General features: G+C 39.7%; 1 protein-coding gene across 1 annotated transcript; it reads left to right on the top strand.

Moving 5' to 3' along the window:
- Nucleotides 1–12,514: 12,514 nt before the first annotated feature.
- On the top strand, nucleotides 12,515–16,151 carry LOC126712505 (high mobility group B protein 9). The gene is made up of 7 exons (XM_050411848.1): nucleotides 12,515–12,913; nucleotides 13,208–13,395; nucleotides 13,653–13,731; nucleotides 13,820–13,982; nucleotides 14,176–14,283; nucleotides 15,053–15,426; nucleotides 15,675–16,151. Exons 2-7 carry the CDS (start codon nucleotides 13,244–13,246, stop codon nucleotides 15,774–15,776), a joined length of 978 nt encoding a protein of 325 aa, XP_050267805.1. The 5' UTR covers nucleotides 12,515–12,913; nucleotides 13,208–13,243; the 3' UTR covers nucleotides 15,777–16,151.
- Nucleotides 16,152–17,032: the final 881 nt, after the last annotated feature.

Here is a 17,032-nt window from a genome sequence, read left to right as displayed (position 1 = left end):
AGGATACCTAGCCTAGCACTTGGCAAAAGGGGAACCTGTCAAAGTTCATGAACTGGGACCGTATCTCAAAAAAAAAAAACATACATAGAGAAGGATACCAGTGTACCCAGTTCAGTACTTGCACAATAAATTACCAGGTATCTGGACCAGAACTTACAGTGAAGCCTGTGGAAACCATGGTCCAGGACTCAGGAATGAAAAGAGTCACAAGAAAGTAAAGACAATATATATATCCAAGGAAAAAGGCAGATTCACATACTAAGAAATAAGAAGCAGTTTTGAAACACAAAAGAGAAAGCAAAGAGCAGAGCAATGTTCAAAAAAAAAAACTTATACAACCCCAAATTGTTCATGAAAATCTGAAAAAAAAAGCTAAGGAATGAGGCCGGCCAACAGAGAGGCATCCGGAGAGATAACAGGAACAGCCAAAGTAGAAAGGATCCTCTGCCGCTTGACTTTCAAGTCTTGTAAAACTTTGTGAGCATGAGCCAAAACTTCCTCAGCAACAGCTATCTCAGTGTCTATACTCTTGAATGATTGCCTTTGAAACAGCATATGAGCCAGCAGACGCAAGTGATCCAGCAGAAAAGACAAATTAAACTTGGCCTCTAGAAGGTCTTGCACCACCCCTCTCCACTCCAGAAGCTTTTCTTCAGACAAGGAATCTACAGAGGAATTCCTTAGGGAAATCAACACAGCACATAGCAACTCCATCAAAATATTGCCTAGAAAAACGCCTCCCCTGAAGCCGCTGGTAAAATCCCCGTGACTCTTGAGCAGGCTCTCTAGCAGCGGCAGGCCTTCCACAGGAACAGAGAAGCGCAGGAAGCTGCCATAAGAAGACCCAAAAACATGAAAGTGGCTGGCAGGAAAACTGTTGAATTCCAAAAGATCAAAGCGAGCCAGGAAAGAGGAAAGCCTTGAATCAAGATCTGAGGCAGCCATCTTCGAGGCATCCCCCATCGCCGTGTCACCACTTGCAGAGACAGGAGGACTTGCAGCCTTTTGCTCTGGATGAAGGTCAGCAACTTCAACAGGTCTCACAATTCCTTCAGGGATAACAGGCTCAGAACCTGCAAAACTTGTATCAGTATTCAAAAAAAAAAGAAAGAAGAAAAAGAAAAGGAAGAACAGATTTAGTTTTTTTAAAGAGAGGAAAAGAAGAACAAACCGGTTCCAGTTTCTTGGGGCAGAACCTCTTCTTCCTGATCTCCTGACTTCCCCGAAGATTCTGGGAAGGAACATAAAGCAAGTTGAAGAAAAGGTGAAGGACCAATGGCAAAGTGGCTAAAGGAAGGGATAGATGCAGGGGGCTTCGCCATATAAAAAAAAAGGGGGGGGGGGGAGAAAAAGGAAACACGATGGGAGCAGCTTGCACTCACCTTTTGAGCTCTCTGATTCTAAAGAAGAGGCAACACTGGGAGCAGATTTCTCATTGGTTTGACCTAAAGGAAAAGGAAAAGGAGGAATTCAAGAAAAACTGGAAAAGAAAGTAAAAAATATAACGCTATTTCAAGGAAACAAGGTTTACCTGTTTGTTTGGATAGAGGAGTGTCTCCCAAAGCACCTTTATCTGACAAGGATTGAGGAAACACAGTCCTGATAGGACTAGGAGTGCGTTCAAGATGGGGACTTTGAGATGATGGGATTCTAGAAGCTTTGGGATCCTGAGAATCCTGGGAACCTTGCATCGGTTGCCTGGTTTCCTCAGCGGGATCATCAGTAGGGGGCTCCTCCCCCATAACAGGAAAAACGACAGAAAGAGCTGTGATAGTTTCCTCCCCCAGAACCTTGTCAGTCATAGGAGGGGATACCTCCACCTAAAGGAAGAAGCAGCGGAGAAGGCAATACCAAGTAAAAAAAAAAAAAGAAAAAACGCAACAGCAGGAAATGCTAACAACACAATGTCAGAACAAAAGGGAAAGAACAAAAGAAGGGTGAACATACGTACCACGTCGTCTCCAGAAGATTGGCTCTTACCCTTCTTGTGATCAGACTTGCGCTTGGACTGCAAAGGAAATCACCACTCGTCAGCAAAATAGAAATGAGTGCAACAAGGTGAACAGGTAAAAAAAAAAAAAAGAGAGAAGAAGGAAAGAAGTCTTGCCCTTCTCTCTCTCCCTACAGATTCTCTGGAAGTCTTTTGCTTACTACGAGTACGCCCAGAGGGTCCTAAAGGAGGCTGGGATACCAAACCAGAGGATCCTAAAGAACCATGGACTGAAGCAGTCACAGGAACCTGGGGAAAAGAAGACTCTACCTTGGTCTTCTTCCAGGTCCTTGAAACTAAAGGTTCCCTGACATCCTTGCCTTCCTAAGATGCCAAGTGTACTTGAGATTTCCCCGTTGTCCTTCTTTTCGCCTCAGAGCCTATCTCCACACCCCCTGTACTTTCACCAACATCAGCAGCTTTCATTTTCTTCGACTTGACATCCTTACCTCTACTCGGAGCAGTGGCAGCACTTATTGTCTCTGTTGCACCCTTTTTGATGGGCACCCCAGAGGAAGCACCAATGATGAGACTATCACCCAGCCAGGTCTCAGGAAAATCCTGTCCATAAGCCACCTAACCTCCCCTGGAGGCATGCCACTCTGCAAACCCAGTCTTGCTGCTTGCAGCAGCAGAAACAATCCCAGCAGTAGGAAGGGATAAACGTCTATTGGCTGTTGGAGCAGAAACAATGCTAGAATTCGGGACTTCCCGAACTGTACCAGTGCCAACATAGTCAACAAAAGATTTTTGTACTCTTCTCCAATAACTGGTATAGCCATTAGAAGCAAAGACTCCTCTCTGGGAGTTAGGCACTACAAATTGGGGGCTCCTCCGTGACCAATAAGAAAAGGCCTGCAGCCTCAAGAAAGGATCCATGGAAGGAAGGGATGGCACCACATCCTTAAAAACTGGCGGAATGTCCTGATCAAAACCAAACTGTCGGAGCACCCGGTGTGCTGAATAATGAGTATATTTTGGGCCACTTGAAGAAGGCACAGGAAGCCAGGAGGGGCTAATGCAGGCAAGATAAGCCAGACTGCCCTCATCACCACGGCGCAAGTCAAAGGTATTACCTGTAGAAGATAAAAAAGAAGACAACACAGAATCACATGCAAAGCCAGGACCAAACTCACGAGGGGATCTCTAATATAAGCTCCCTGCTTGGTCAAACAACTCCACAAGATTGAGGCCACCACCTTTCAAGCTAATCCAACGAAAAATAATGGGAAAGGCATCAGTAGAATTGCCACAAAGACCCTTCACTATGTCGGGGGATCCTTGGAACTTGTCGTTCACAAATTTCAAATTCCTGCACTTAGCCAAAGTAGCTGCAGAACGGTCCCACATGAAAATCTGAAGAATGGCACAATGAAGAGATGAAGTGATCACATAACAAGAATCACCCTCAGCCTCATCTCCATGAAGCTGGTCCAGTTGAGAATAAACATGACCCAAAAACAGAGGGGCCAAAGGATACTGGGTACCTCGAGCCAACTTGATTGCCAACGGAAAAAACGAAGACTTAACTCCGTACCCAGGGAACTCACTAAACAAAAACTTACTAAGCCAAAAGGCCAGGAAACCGGCCCACCTCACTTCCTTATCCTTTTCACGAGAGAGGGTCATCACCCATCTCCCCATCCTAGCCGGCTTACCACCAGGAGAGGCGGAGCGACCACCAAAATGACCAAATAATTTCTCTTCTACCACGAGATTCTCACCAGAAAGGTTAATATCAAAGGGATTCTCTTCACCAAACACCGGGAGGAGGAAGTTATTAACCACATCCTCCAAGGTGATCGTCAATTCACCAGTAGAAAAGAAAAAAGTATGAAGGGAAGGACACCAACGACGTACCAGATGCCTGAGCCCTTTGGCGTCTCTGAAACCCTCGAGGTTTCTGGAAATAGCCACTGCCTTTAGGATGCCGGCGCGCTCCAAACGACTCACAAACTCAGCATCAGATAGTTCCTTGTCTACCCATATGGGCCAACCCTGAATCTTTCCCGGAACAAAATCAAAGAAAATAGGAACCGCCTCTCGGATTCCTTGTCTGATCTGGAGATCGAAAATCTCTCTAGGGTCAGGAACCTGGGCGGAACCAGCGAAACCCGCTTGGCCAGAAAATAGCCAAACGTGAGGGGATGGAGAAGCCTCACCATGAGATATATGAGGAAAAAATAAACTGAGAGAATACCAAGGATCCCGTAAAGGGAAGGCCGGACGTTCAGCAACCTCGTGAGAATCGCTCGGAGCAGAACCAGAAGAACCTTCACCCTCAGAAGGACTAGGAGTACGCTCTCTCCTCTTTCGAGAAGAAGAAGAAGCCATGGAAACAACACACACTATGAGAAGAAAAGAGATTGAAAGTGCGAAAGGGAGGAAGACCAGAGTAACAGAGAATAAGAGAAAAAGAAAGAGAAACACAAAGAGTGAAAAACTCAGAGAAGCAAAGTGATAAGATGAAACGGCTACAATAAAGGCGCAAATAGCAGTTGGGGAAAACAGTTTATGGAAAGACGCGCCAGTTGCCAAGAAATTTAATTTGAAGTAGGGATTAATCAGCAGTTATTAATGAGAAATAACGGGAAACGAGAAAAGTGGGTAGAGGAGTTTTACCTCAAATACCCAACTGCCACGTCCCGTATAAAGAGGAAGCTGCAAAAAAAGTAAGGGAATACAACACGCAAAAAGGAGGTGACTAAAAGCAGCAGAAAAGAGCCGGGATCCCAAGTAAAGAGGAAGGGAACCCAGTAGAAGTTGAAAAAAAGGGGGATACCACGAAAATCTTAAGAAACCTAAATCACTCACGCGTGGGTTTCAGGCAACCCACGAGCTCGGGGGGCTAAATGTTGAGGTCTGAAAAAGAAAGGGCCATAATAAAATAAGCCCAAAACAGAAGAACAAGTTAAGCCCAAAAGAAAAAATTCAGGCTAAGCCCAAAGCAATAGATACGGATGACTCATGGGGGAATAAAAGGAAGGCCCAGAGGATCCTGGAGCCCAGAAAAGGAAGAAGCGTCCAAAAAAGAAACCACGGCAGAGTTTAAAGAAGCAAGGATCCTCAATAAGCGCAGATCCCTTCAAGCACAAATAAAAAGGAAGATTGGGACAAATCGATAGAAAGAAGACAGAAGAAGAAAAACAAGAAATAAAAGACGCGAACGACCTCTCAATGGCACAGACAGAAAAGGACCTCGGGGAACCAGGATAGGGAAGAAGAATGGTAACAAATGACTTTCAAAAATGGCAGAACAGGATTCCGCCCAAAAAGGAAAGAAAGGGAAAAGAGGAAGACGCCAGAAATGGGGATGCCGAGAAGGGCATACCTCAGCACGTCCCAAAGAGGATGGCCAACCAAAAGCTTTCGAAGGAATCAGAACCAAGAGAAGGAAAGAATGAGAGAAAACGGAAAAGGGACTTACTGAGGCGATGGAGACAGAGCATGCTCTGTTTGCAAAAGAACAAAACAGGGGAACCAACGGTTCCCTGGGACGCCCAGAAAACTCCACTATAAAAGGAGGGGATGGGTTGTGAAGAAGGCAGCGAGAAAAAAAGAAAGAAACACAAGAAAGAAGAGATTCTCTAGGAAAAACTATCAGAAAATCTATACAGAAAGAAAATACTAAGGGAAAACGAATACTGCTTCCCGATATCCTGTAAAGGCCACTATGGCACATACTCGGATTCAACGAGAATCAAACTTCGCAAGTTTTGAAGGCCGAAATAGCCATTCAAGGCTACAATTTTTGAGCTTGATTGGACCTTGTATCACGTCCTAGTGAACTTTCTGTAATCAAACAGATAATGTCTTAATGAAATACTGTTTCATAATTCCCAGGATCCCCACAGCACTCTTTTTTTATCGTCTTGCTAATCCTTTTTTTTTTCTTCCTGAACTTACGTTGTTAATTTTTGGCACTCTTCGATATCCTTGTTTGTCATTTTTTCTGTATGTTGTCAGGAGTATTCTCTGCATTCACTTGATTCTTAAACAGCTTGTTAGCTGCGGTGAGTCAAGGCCCGGTCCACCAAATCCTTTCCTTTTCATTCAGGCTTGGGATCCTTGGGCCTGAGTATCCCGAAAAAGACACTCTCACAAGTTTTTCATATATAAATGGGATGTGTTTGAGATATAATTCCTAAAATTTAATATGGTTTGGTATTTAAAATATTTAAGAGGATTTAGGTTTGTAAAAAGCTTTTTTGTTCTCACCTATTGCCATTACTAGCTAATAGATATGCAAGGGAAGTAGGCTTTGTGGCTCTAAAAAGTTGATATGAAAAAAAAAGGCAATGAGGCCTTGTGATAAATTTAAACAGCTCATTGGAGCCAAATGCCTTGTAGCTGAATTGACACCTTCCCATGCATAAAGTGCTTGGGGGTCTAGGGGGGTAAGGGTTCGAGCTGCGGAGTTAGCAGCATGTTATAATTATTTCTCAAAAAAAAAAAAAAAAAAAAGAAGCTCATTGGACAATTTAAGCCTCGATTCTCAATGACAATCCTCGAGTCACGATTTGCTGAACATTGGCTATTTAACTGAAAGTGGGCCTTCACATACTTAATGATTAGTTTTTTATTTTTTATTTTTATTTATGGTACTTAATGAGGCCAAAATTGGGAATAAAGCCTATTTTCCCAACTATATAGTTAGTAAGCACAGTCTCAAAAGTATATATTTTACTAACATCTCGGGTCTTAAAGACTCGATTTTAGCCTATAAATCGAGTCTCAAAAACTCGGTTTCCATGGCCTGATCACGTTTGATGTGGCGTTTTTTCCACGTGGCGTCCACCTGGAAATCGAGTCTCGAAGACTCGATTTATAAGCCAAAAAATTTTTAGGTCTTAAGTCTCCCATGTACAAGTCATTCCCAGAAATACCAAAAAAAAAAAAAAAAAAAAAAAATTAAGAAATCCCAAAAATACAACAATCCCAGCACAATGAAACACATTCGCTATTTATTCAACAATGAAACAATTTTTCTGGGTTTTTCTATTTTGACTAAAAACTGAACTTGAAAACCCAAATCAGATCAGAGAGAGAAAGAATCTGAGGAGAGAGAGCTCACCTCACCTCGCTGGGTTGATGCCTGGGTCGTGCGGTGTGGGTCTGGTGCGACGGTGCGGTGGTGGTGTGGTCTGGCTGGATCGGGTAGCTGTGGATTCTTTGGCTTTTGGCTTGATGAGAAGGTGGGGTGGGGTGAATGGTTTGTAGTGTAAGGAGGTTGAATATGTAGGGTTAAAGGGTGGGCTTATAAATCGAGTTGATTTCCAGGTACTCACCACGTGGAAAAAATGCCACATCAGAAGTTATCAGACCATGGAAACCGAGTATTTGAGACTTGATTTATAGGCCCTAAATCGAGTCTTTTAAACTTGAGATGTTAGTAAAAAAATATAGTTTGAAAACAATGTCTACTAATTATATTGTTTGGCAAACAGTATTAATTTCCAATTTTGGCCTACTTAATGACTAGTTAGGGTGTGTTTGGATACCACTTATTTGCTGAAAACTAAAAATTTATTGCTAAAAGCATTGTAGCAAAATAATTTTTAAAAATGTGAATAGTGTTGTGGGACCTAAATTTACCTAGAAATCTGTATTTTGTTGACTTTTAGGGATCCATGAACAGTATCTACGAGACCTACTAAAAAAACACAGACGCACAGATGGAGCAAAGCAAAACGCCTGATCCAACATACAATGTTATTTTTTCAAAGACAAGGTTAGATAAAACAACATACAATATTGAGTTAAAAAAAAAAAAAAAAAACAATGTTATTAGTTATTATAGATACGTCATATTCCATTGATATGTCAATCTTTTTTTTTAATTGCTGAAATCACGAGAACTTCAATTTTAGACATGTATTTATTTTTCTTCGTGGCGTAAACTAAAAGCTGCTCTTCCAGCTAAGGCGTGAGCTAATCTATTTCCTTCCCTTTGAACATGCTAGAACTTGCAATATTGAAGAGTAGCGCCTAAACTTTGACTCTCATCTATCACATGACCAAACAAAGTGCTGCATCTTCTTGGATCAGTCAAGGCTTTGATCACCCCTGAGCAGTCTCCCTTTATTTCCACATTGAACAAGCTCAACTCCTTGGCAAACACTACTGCACGTCTCGCCGCCAAAGCCTCCGCCAATTCCATGGACTGAACCAATGGGATCTTTTGACTCAAAGTAGCGATAATATTTCCAATGTGATCGTGAAAGACAACTCCAATACTTGCACAACCCAAAGCATTAAAAATGTAGCATTAAAGTTACCCTTATAATTCTGCTCCGCTGGAGGAGTCTAGCGAACCCCAGCAGGTCGAGTTACAGCCCGAGTAGACTGTTTCTTCACATTGAGATACTCCAAGACTAGATCCTTAGCACGATTCCCCCAGTTCATGAAGCTGCCAAGTTAGTTGGTTCTCTCTAAGCCTGTTCCGGTGCTGCCACAAGCACTAAGCTATGGTGAGAAAAGTGCAACCCGATAAGCTGAGCCCCTGTGCATCACCTCCTCCACCAAATCCTCAAACTCCCTATATTGTTTCTGATACAGAGGAGCAAAACCTGGGTCTGACTTCCAAACAAAATGTGCATGATCGCACAACCAGAGGCTATGTAGCAGAGTTTCTTGATGATCATCACACAAATCACATGTCTCATCTATTGGAATATGTCGAGCTCTTAGATTTGTTTTGAAAGTTCAAAAACGTGTACAAAAACACCTTTGAACGTTTAGACCCCCAAAAACAACTTAACCAACTCAAGCAATATGTCAAACAACTAGTGTGCGGAAACTTAACACATGCTATAATATGAAATTGGTTAAACAACTATCTAAGCCATAACAAAAAGAAACCACAGCAGATAAAATAAAGGCAAAGATAGAGAGGAAGGAAGATGCAAACACAAAGATAACACCCGATGTGTTATCGAAGAGGAAACCGAAGACCTCGGCGAAAAACCTCTCCGCCGCCCTCCAAGCGGTAATCAATCCACTAGAAAATACAGTTGGGATACAAGGACAGCAATAGACCCTCCAAGCCTAATCTACCCAGTGCACCTAAGCCCTCCAAGCTTCTTGCTCCAACGAGGTTGCGCCGAACCTTTTTCTTTTCTAGCTTTCCGGATTCCGCTACTACACCGTAGCATCAACCAATGAAGATTGGCTCCTTCCTAACTGCTTCCCAGAACTCCAAACGACTGTCTCACAGAGATGATAATGGTGAGAACCAGGTTTGGTATAATGCCTCTCAAGGTTTTTACAATGGAGAGGAAGAGAGTGAGGGATTTTGATGAGACTCTAAGGTAGGGATTGTGTGTGAAACAATCTTGTTTTTCTTTAGGGTTTCTCTCTCAAAATTCTCTCTGGAAGCTCTCTTTCAATCGTGGGTTAAAAGGGTATTTATACTGAAGAGGAGTGGAATGCGAAACGTCAGGTTTTTCCAAAACAGGGGTGGCTCGCGGCTTGACCTCGCGGCTTGACTAAGTCGCGAGTTCCAGTCGCGAGTTAACCGTATGGCCAGTTGTCCTGTTTTGTCCTGTAGTGCTCCAGCTAGCATGACTGTTCATCTTCCAGCATGCTTGGCACGTGTGCATCTTCTGGCGGGTTGAAGCCGCGAGTCCAGCCGCGAGTCCCAGCCGCGACACTCTGTTTTCTTGCACACTCTTGAGCAATCTTCACACTATCTCACTCACTACCCTTACAACAATCCCACCTAAATACAGGGTTACTAAATGCTGAATTACAAGCAAATTTGGCACGGAATAAAGCCAATTAGATGGTTGAATAAATTCAACCTTACATGTTTCATTGGAAGTGAATCTTTGACTGCACGCCAAAGGAAATGTTTGATTTTATTAGGAGTCCGAATCTTCCAAATACTCTTCCATAAGCACCACTGGTCTATTGGTGTGGAAGAGCTCGGTGCAATGCTTGCCTCTGTTGAAGCTAACAAGTGATACGCACTCCTAACACTATAATTTCCATCCGCAATCAGAGGCCATACCAGCAAATCCTCATTACACGCCTCACTCACCTGAATCTTGCACACCATATCAGCTTCCTAAGGGTAAAAATTGCTCTCCAATTTGCCAGGATCCCAGATTCTTGTATTGGAGTAGAACAATTCACTAACTCAATTAACAGTGGAATTTGCTCTTGGAGATACAATCTTGTTGTAACTAGGATTAGGGAGCCATCTATGTTTCCACACATCAATCATCTGACCACTCCCGACCCGCCAGATAGCATCGTTCTCTATAACCTCCTGTGCTTGCGTGCTTGCAATATACTCCTTCATGTATAAGAGCACTTTGGATGAATAGGGGCATCAATAATACTCCCATTGGGAAAAAACTTCGCACAAAAAACCTTATAGTGAAGCGTATCTTTCTGGGGAATTAATCTCCACACCTGTTTGGTTAGTAAGGCATTATTGAAGTTTTGAATATCTTGAAAACCCATCCCTCCAACAGATTTTGATGAGCACAAAGAACTTCATTTAACCCAATGAATCTTTTTTGAGTCACCTTGTCCCCACCAAATTGTTGAATCATTGTTTCTATTTCCTTACACAAACTAACCGGCAATTTAAATACACTCATCGAGTAAGTAGGAATTGATTGGATGACTGCCTTTATCATAACTTCCTTACCAGCTTGTGACAGAAGCTTCTCTTTCCACCCTTGCATTATTGCCCAGATCCGCTCTTTCACATTAGTGAAGCAAGCTTTCTTCTCTCTACGAATAAACAAAGGAAGGCCCAAATTTTTCTCATATTTTGTATTGCTAGTACATTAAGAGAAACTTTAATAGCTTCCTATGTTTGTTCATCAGTGTTCTTGCTAAAGAATAGAGTGGTTTTCTCCTTATTTATCATTTGGCCTGACGCCACCTCATAATAGGCCAATAGCTCCTGAAATTTCTGACATTCCTCCAAGGTGGATCTGCAAAATAAAAGACAATCATCTGCAAAAAATAGGTGAGTAACTTTTGGCCCATTCCTACACACAGAAAATCCCTCTATGTCACCCTTCATTGTTGCTTTTCTAAAAATAGAATTCTGCACAAAACAAAAATAAATAAGGCGACAGGGGATTGCCCTGCCTCAAACCCCTAGAGGGGGAAATCATACCCTTCGGCTCTCCATTTACTAGAATGAAATAAGAAACAGTGGTTATACACTCCATAATCAAAGCCACCCAAGAAGCTTGAAAACCTAACTTCAAAAGGATTTTTTCAAGGAAAATCCACTCCACTCTATCACAAACCTTACTCATATCCAACTTAAGTGCTATAAAGCCCTTCTTCCCTGTACAATTAGTCTTCATGTGATGCAAAGGTTCAAAAGCTATTAAGATGTTATCTGTAATCAATCTATTAGTAGTAAAAGCACTCTGAGTTTCTAAAATAATAGAATTAAGCAAAGGTTTAAGACGGTTTGCAATCACCTTACTCACAATCTTATAAATCACATTGCAAAGACTAATAGGACAAAAATCATAAACTTTTTCCGAGCTATTCACTTTAGGGATCAAAGTGATGAAAGTGTGATTTATTGATTTCAAGATAGGACCTGAGTTTAAACTTGACAAGACAGCTTGATGAACATCTGTTCCAACATCAGTCCAGTAGGTTTGATAAAATAATGGCCACATCCCATCTGGGCCAAGGACCTTTAATGGTGCCATTTCCTTGATAGCTGCATTCACTTCCTCAGTTGTGTAAGGACGGGCCAGATCTGCCCTCATTTCATCAGTCACTACTTCATCAACCCCATCCAAAATACGATCAAAATCATGAGGATTTGAGGATGAAAATAGCCGAGAGTAATAGTCATTTAACAAACCCGAAAAGAACTCCTCATCCTTGTGCCAAACACCATTATCATCATTTAAACCCTTTATGAAATTTTTCCTCTTCCGTTGAGTAGTCGACCCATGGAATAGACATCATTAATTTAAGTCTATTATAATTATTAATAAACTTTTTTACAGGTGACAAAAAGAAATAAGTCAAATACAATTATAATGCATTGAGTTGATCTAACAAAGACCAAATATGGTCAACAAGAATAACCATTGGTTTTAGATTCTCTTTTAATTGTATCGTAATTCAGGCTATAATTCCACACCCAGTTTAAAACAACCTGATGGCTATAACATTCAATTTTACATGTGTTGACTTGTCAACTTATGATAAAAGTAATTTCTCTTCACATGATTATACCATTGGTACTATTTTTATCTTGCATGAATCACAATTTAACACATTAATTAATTAAATGTGTGGCTAGTTTTATTGTATCTTCTTCTTTCTACTTAATTTTTTTTTTAAATTTATTAATTTTGTGGTATAAAATTTGCAATCCCTTTCAGATTTACAAAGTACATACATCATACATGTGAATTTCCCAAGTCAGCAAAAAGTATACATGCAGAAAATATAAACAAAAACATTGTCTGTGTCAGAGATCTGAAGCCACCCAGTGACGCTTATATACGGGAGGCTAAAACATGTTTTGTTGGATAAAAACATGATCCACCCAAACAAACCAGATAAAAGAGAAACCAAAGAACTCACTAAGTAGCGTCCAAACAGAGCCTTTCACCCAAGCGGAAGCTTAAGATACAGATATGACTATATGAGATAACCTTCCGTACCTTTATATACTCAGTAATACACTCGAGTGTACTCTATAACAACCCACCCTTTAAAGTCTCTTCAGATATCTAATACCAAATGTACTCTAAAGATACGTTTCAGACATCAACAGAAGAAGAAACCCAAGTGCATGTCAACGTTTGGAGAGACAGAGAAAGTGAAAGAGAGAGTAATGTTATGTGTATAACAGTTCATACAGTTGCAGAAATGTCAGTCGGCTTCGATTGGCACGAGAAAGAGTGTTAGCTAAAGCGTGTAATTATGAACTATAGCCCTGTGAAAAAATTAAATAAACACTAGGACTTCGTACAGTAATTGGTCATTCTTTTCAAAAATTGCAGAAAAAGCCAAGCTTGTGTAACCGTTACCTCCCACGCGTCCAAACCTCTTCTTTAATTTTTTTATTTTTGCTTAGGTCATACATTTTTTTTTCTTGGCCTTAACATATGTATGTGACTTCCACTGTACCTTAATTACTATCTTATCTTGGAAATCATGTTTCTTTATTAACAATTCATTAATTTATCTCACTGTCTCTCACTCTCTCAGACTTTTCAACTTTGCTTTCTCCGGCCACCGTGAAAAATGTCGCCGGTGGCGAGAACAAAGAGCTCGAATGTGGTGGAGGGTAAGAATTATCCTGCTCCACTTGCTTCCCATGAAGATGTTGTCAAAGACCCTACTGTCTTCTGGGACACTCTCAGGCGCTTCCATTTTATGATGACAACCAAATTTATGTAAGTTTTTTTTTTAGACTTCATTTTTTTTTCATTGAACACTATTATTTTAAAGGGGATTTGCACATTGATTATTATATTATAGATAGAACAGTATGTGATGTTTAATCGTGGGATTTATGTGGAATAAAAAAACATTTTCTTCCATTTTTATTTTAGTTTAACGTTTATGCTGTACTTGTATTTCATGTTTGATTCTTGTGTTTGTGTTCTTTTTTTAATCTTTTTTTTTTTTTGTTTCACTGTTGTATTTTAAGGATTCCTGTGATTGGTGGGAAGGAGCTAGATTTGCATATTCTTTATGTAGAGGTTACAAAGAGGGGTGGCTATGAGAAGGTTTGGCTTTGTTACCTAATCTTTTTTCGTATGTAAAATCCTTTATGTATATTCTTATACCATGGATACGTTATGAATTTCTACTTAGGTTGTTGCGGAGAAGAAATGGAGAGAAGTGGGTAATATTTTCAGGTTCTCTGCAACAACAACAAGCGCTTCTTTTGTATTGAGGAAACACTACTTTAGTCTTCTTTACCATTATGAACAAGTTTACTTCTTTAAGCTACAAGGTCCAGTGTTTACTCCAACAGGTAAATTATTGTTTTTGTCTCTCCTGTTTCTTTCGTTTTCTTTGTTTAATGGTTGCATTGTTCCTTGATCTTTGTCTTTGGACACTGATTATTGCCTCTTCTTTTTTTCCTTCTGGTTCTTTATGGTGTTGCTTCCTTTTTTTTTTTTTTTTGTTGGTAAAATATGGGTCCAATTTTATATATATGTTTGCAGTTTCTTTTCCTGCTAGCAACCCTTCGTGGAGACCTGAATTGGCTCTAGTAGAATATTCCCCCAAAAAAACTAATGATCATCCAGAAGGTCCAGAACCACTTAATGAAGGTAATATTTAAAATAAAAAAAAAAATTATTCCTTGCCTATTTTCTTGTATTTTTATTCCTTTCTCTTTATTTCACTTTTTGAAAGTAGAGGATAAAGTGAGTTTCAACCACACCACACGTATATATAGCTGTTTGTTTTGATTTCTCTGCCACAAAATGTTATGTTTATGCTTAATTGATGTACAAGTCAATGAATCTTTTGAGGCACCAAATGGATTGCCATTATATGGTTGCTATTCAATTACCAAGAAGAATATATGGTTGCCATTTAGATTATGATATGTTTGATGTTAATGTAAATTTAAGTGATTTCCTATTAGTCTCCCTTTTAATGGGGGTCCCGCTGCTACTATCTTATACCAACTAAAATATGTGGTGGTTGTCTTGTCTTGTAAACGTTTTTATTTTTCATCATATTGTAAACGTTTAAGGCCAGTTTGGCAGCCTTAATAGCCGTTGATGAGTCCATATCTTTCAACTCTATAGTCCAATTTTTAGGTGTTTGATATGATTAAATGCCATTGCTTTCCGTAACTTAAGAGAGGGTTTGTTTCTCCTAATTGTGATGAGAGCAAAATAAATACAATGGTACTATTTCATTGCGACTGTTCTAAGTATCAATTAGCAAATAATAATATGGACTAATTATGAAAAAATTACTAGTAAATATGATTTTTTTTTTACCATGAACCGTAATGGGAAATCACAGTATTAAGTGTGTATAGGAATTAAGCTTCTTTGTCTCACCTTTTCCCACCATCTTGTACAGGCACTTCATGCTTCTCAGCTATTGGAACAATTGAAGGAAAATGCGATTGTGGTTACTTGGTGTCTGTGAAATTGGGCTCTGAGATTCTTAAAGGAGTACTTTATCATCCGGAGCAGCCAGATTCTTCTACCTCAATTCCAGACTCTAACAGTGCCATTGTACCATACACCTCCAAACGTCGCCATTCTGGTCAGAGGAGGAGAAGAAGTAGAAGAAGGGGAGACCCCAATTATCCAAAACCCAATAGGAGTGGCTATAACTTTTTCTTTGCCGAGAAGCATTACAAGCTCAAGTCTTTGTACCCAAACAGAGAAAGGGAGTTCACAAAGATGATTGGCGAGTCATGGAGCAACCTCAGCGCTGAAGAAAGGATGGTAATCTCAACGATACAATGCAAACCTTTTATGGGTTGTGTCCTTTGGGTGGAATCATTTTCATCTTTTGGTAGAATGAAAATATATATCTTACCAATCAAGAAAAATCAGCAAGTTGTTAAAATGATAGGGGCTTCTTCCTAAAGATTATCTGTAGTTTTCCTTTAGAGATTAACAAGAGTGATGAGTAGTGAGTACTTAAGATTTGCAAATTGATTATTAACAGGATTGTTGTTTCCTTATTATAGGTTTACCAGAACATTGGGTTGAAAGACAAAGAACGATATAAGAGAGAATTGAAAGAGTACAAAGAGAAAATGATCAGTCAGACCATGGAACTTGGAAGTTGAGACAGCTGACTATTATAAGGGATCAAGAATTGTGGAAAGGCAGCAAAAGCAAAAGAATTTTAACTCAACTTTTTAAGTTGTACCATATTTACATACATATGTGGTAGACTGTTAGGCAATTGCAATTCTTGCATTGCATGCATATTGATGTTTTGACAGGTGTTCTAATTCTTAGTATTTTAGCTTTGATACTAAGCGGCTGATTACTATTAAGCTCCTCACTCACTCTAGTAGTTTTTGAGGGGAAAGGTTTATAGAAAATTAATCATAGTCTAGACTCTAGAAAACAGACTTGTTTTCCTTAAAGTGAGTACATTTTCTGTTATTTGGTTTGCAAGAACTCGAGCAAGTAAATGCCCTTAAGTTGTTTCACAAGTTACTTTGTTATTATGGGTCTGGCTTTGCCATGAATACAGATGAAAACTTAATGAAACATAGAAAGCAGTGTATACATAAGACAAGGTTGTCAATTCTATTTTGGTTCATCAATTTATTATCAATCCCTTTTATTTGCTATGTCCTCCCCTTTTCTCTTTGGTAATTCCTAAATTGGTTATCCACTTTCTCATGGATGATATGGTGGGGGTTAGATTAGGGGTGCCTCGTCCCGTGCTTCGAGATGAGGAAAATTTGTGTTGGGTTAGAGTGGGTCAGGTTAGCGCAAGTTCGAGGTATTATTCCACCTTTAATGAGATGACTGATATTAATAAGTTAGAGATGAGCTTTAAAAAAAAAAAGGGTGGGATAATCATGGGCCAAAATGGCCAAATACTACGGTTTGCCAAAATTGGTAGTGTTTTATCACTGTTTAAGAAATACTTAGCAATTTACCACCTTCTTAAAATTCGACTTTATGAAACTCGAGTTTCTCATTGCATTTTTTAATTCAAATAATCCATGTTAGCGGCATTTTTTATGGAACTCGAGTTTCAATTTCTCATTGCATTTTTAATTCAAATAATCCATGGTAGCAGCATTTTTTATGGAACTCGAGTTTTGGAAACTCGAGTTCCATGTCAGACTCGAATTTCTTGAACTTGAGTTTCAAAAAGTGGTATATTGCTAAATATTTCTCAAATAGTGATAAAACACTAATAATTTTGGCCAACAGTGGTATTTGGTCATTTTGGCCAATAATCATGAGTGGTCAATGAGAGAATGGAAACAAGTTTTAGGGAGAATTATAATAGAATATGCACACAAAAGATATTGATAGAATATGAATAAAAAATATATTATATATATATTATATATAT

Source organism: Quercus robur, chromosome 2 (assembly GCF_932294415.1).
Source record: "Quercus robur chromosome 2, dhQueRobu3.1, whole genome shotgun sequence".
Classification (NCBI taxonomy): domain Eukaryota; kingdom Viridiplantae; phylum Streptophyta; class Magnoliopsida; order Fagales; family Fagaceae; genus Quercus; species Quercus robur.
Note: the sequence above shows the minus strand (reverse complement) of the source record. Positions and strands in the feature narration are given on the sequence as shown.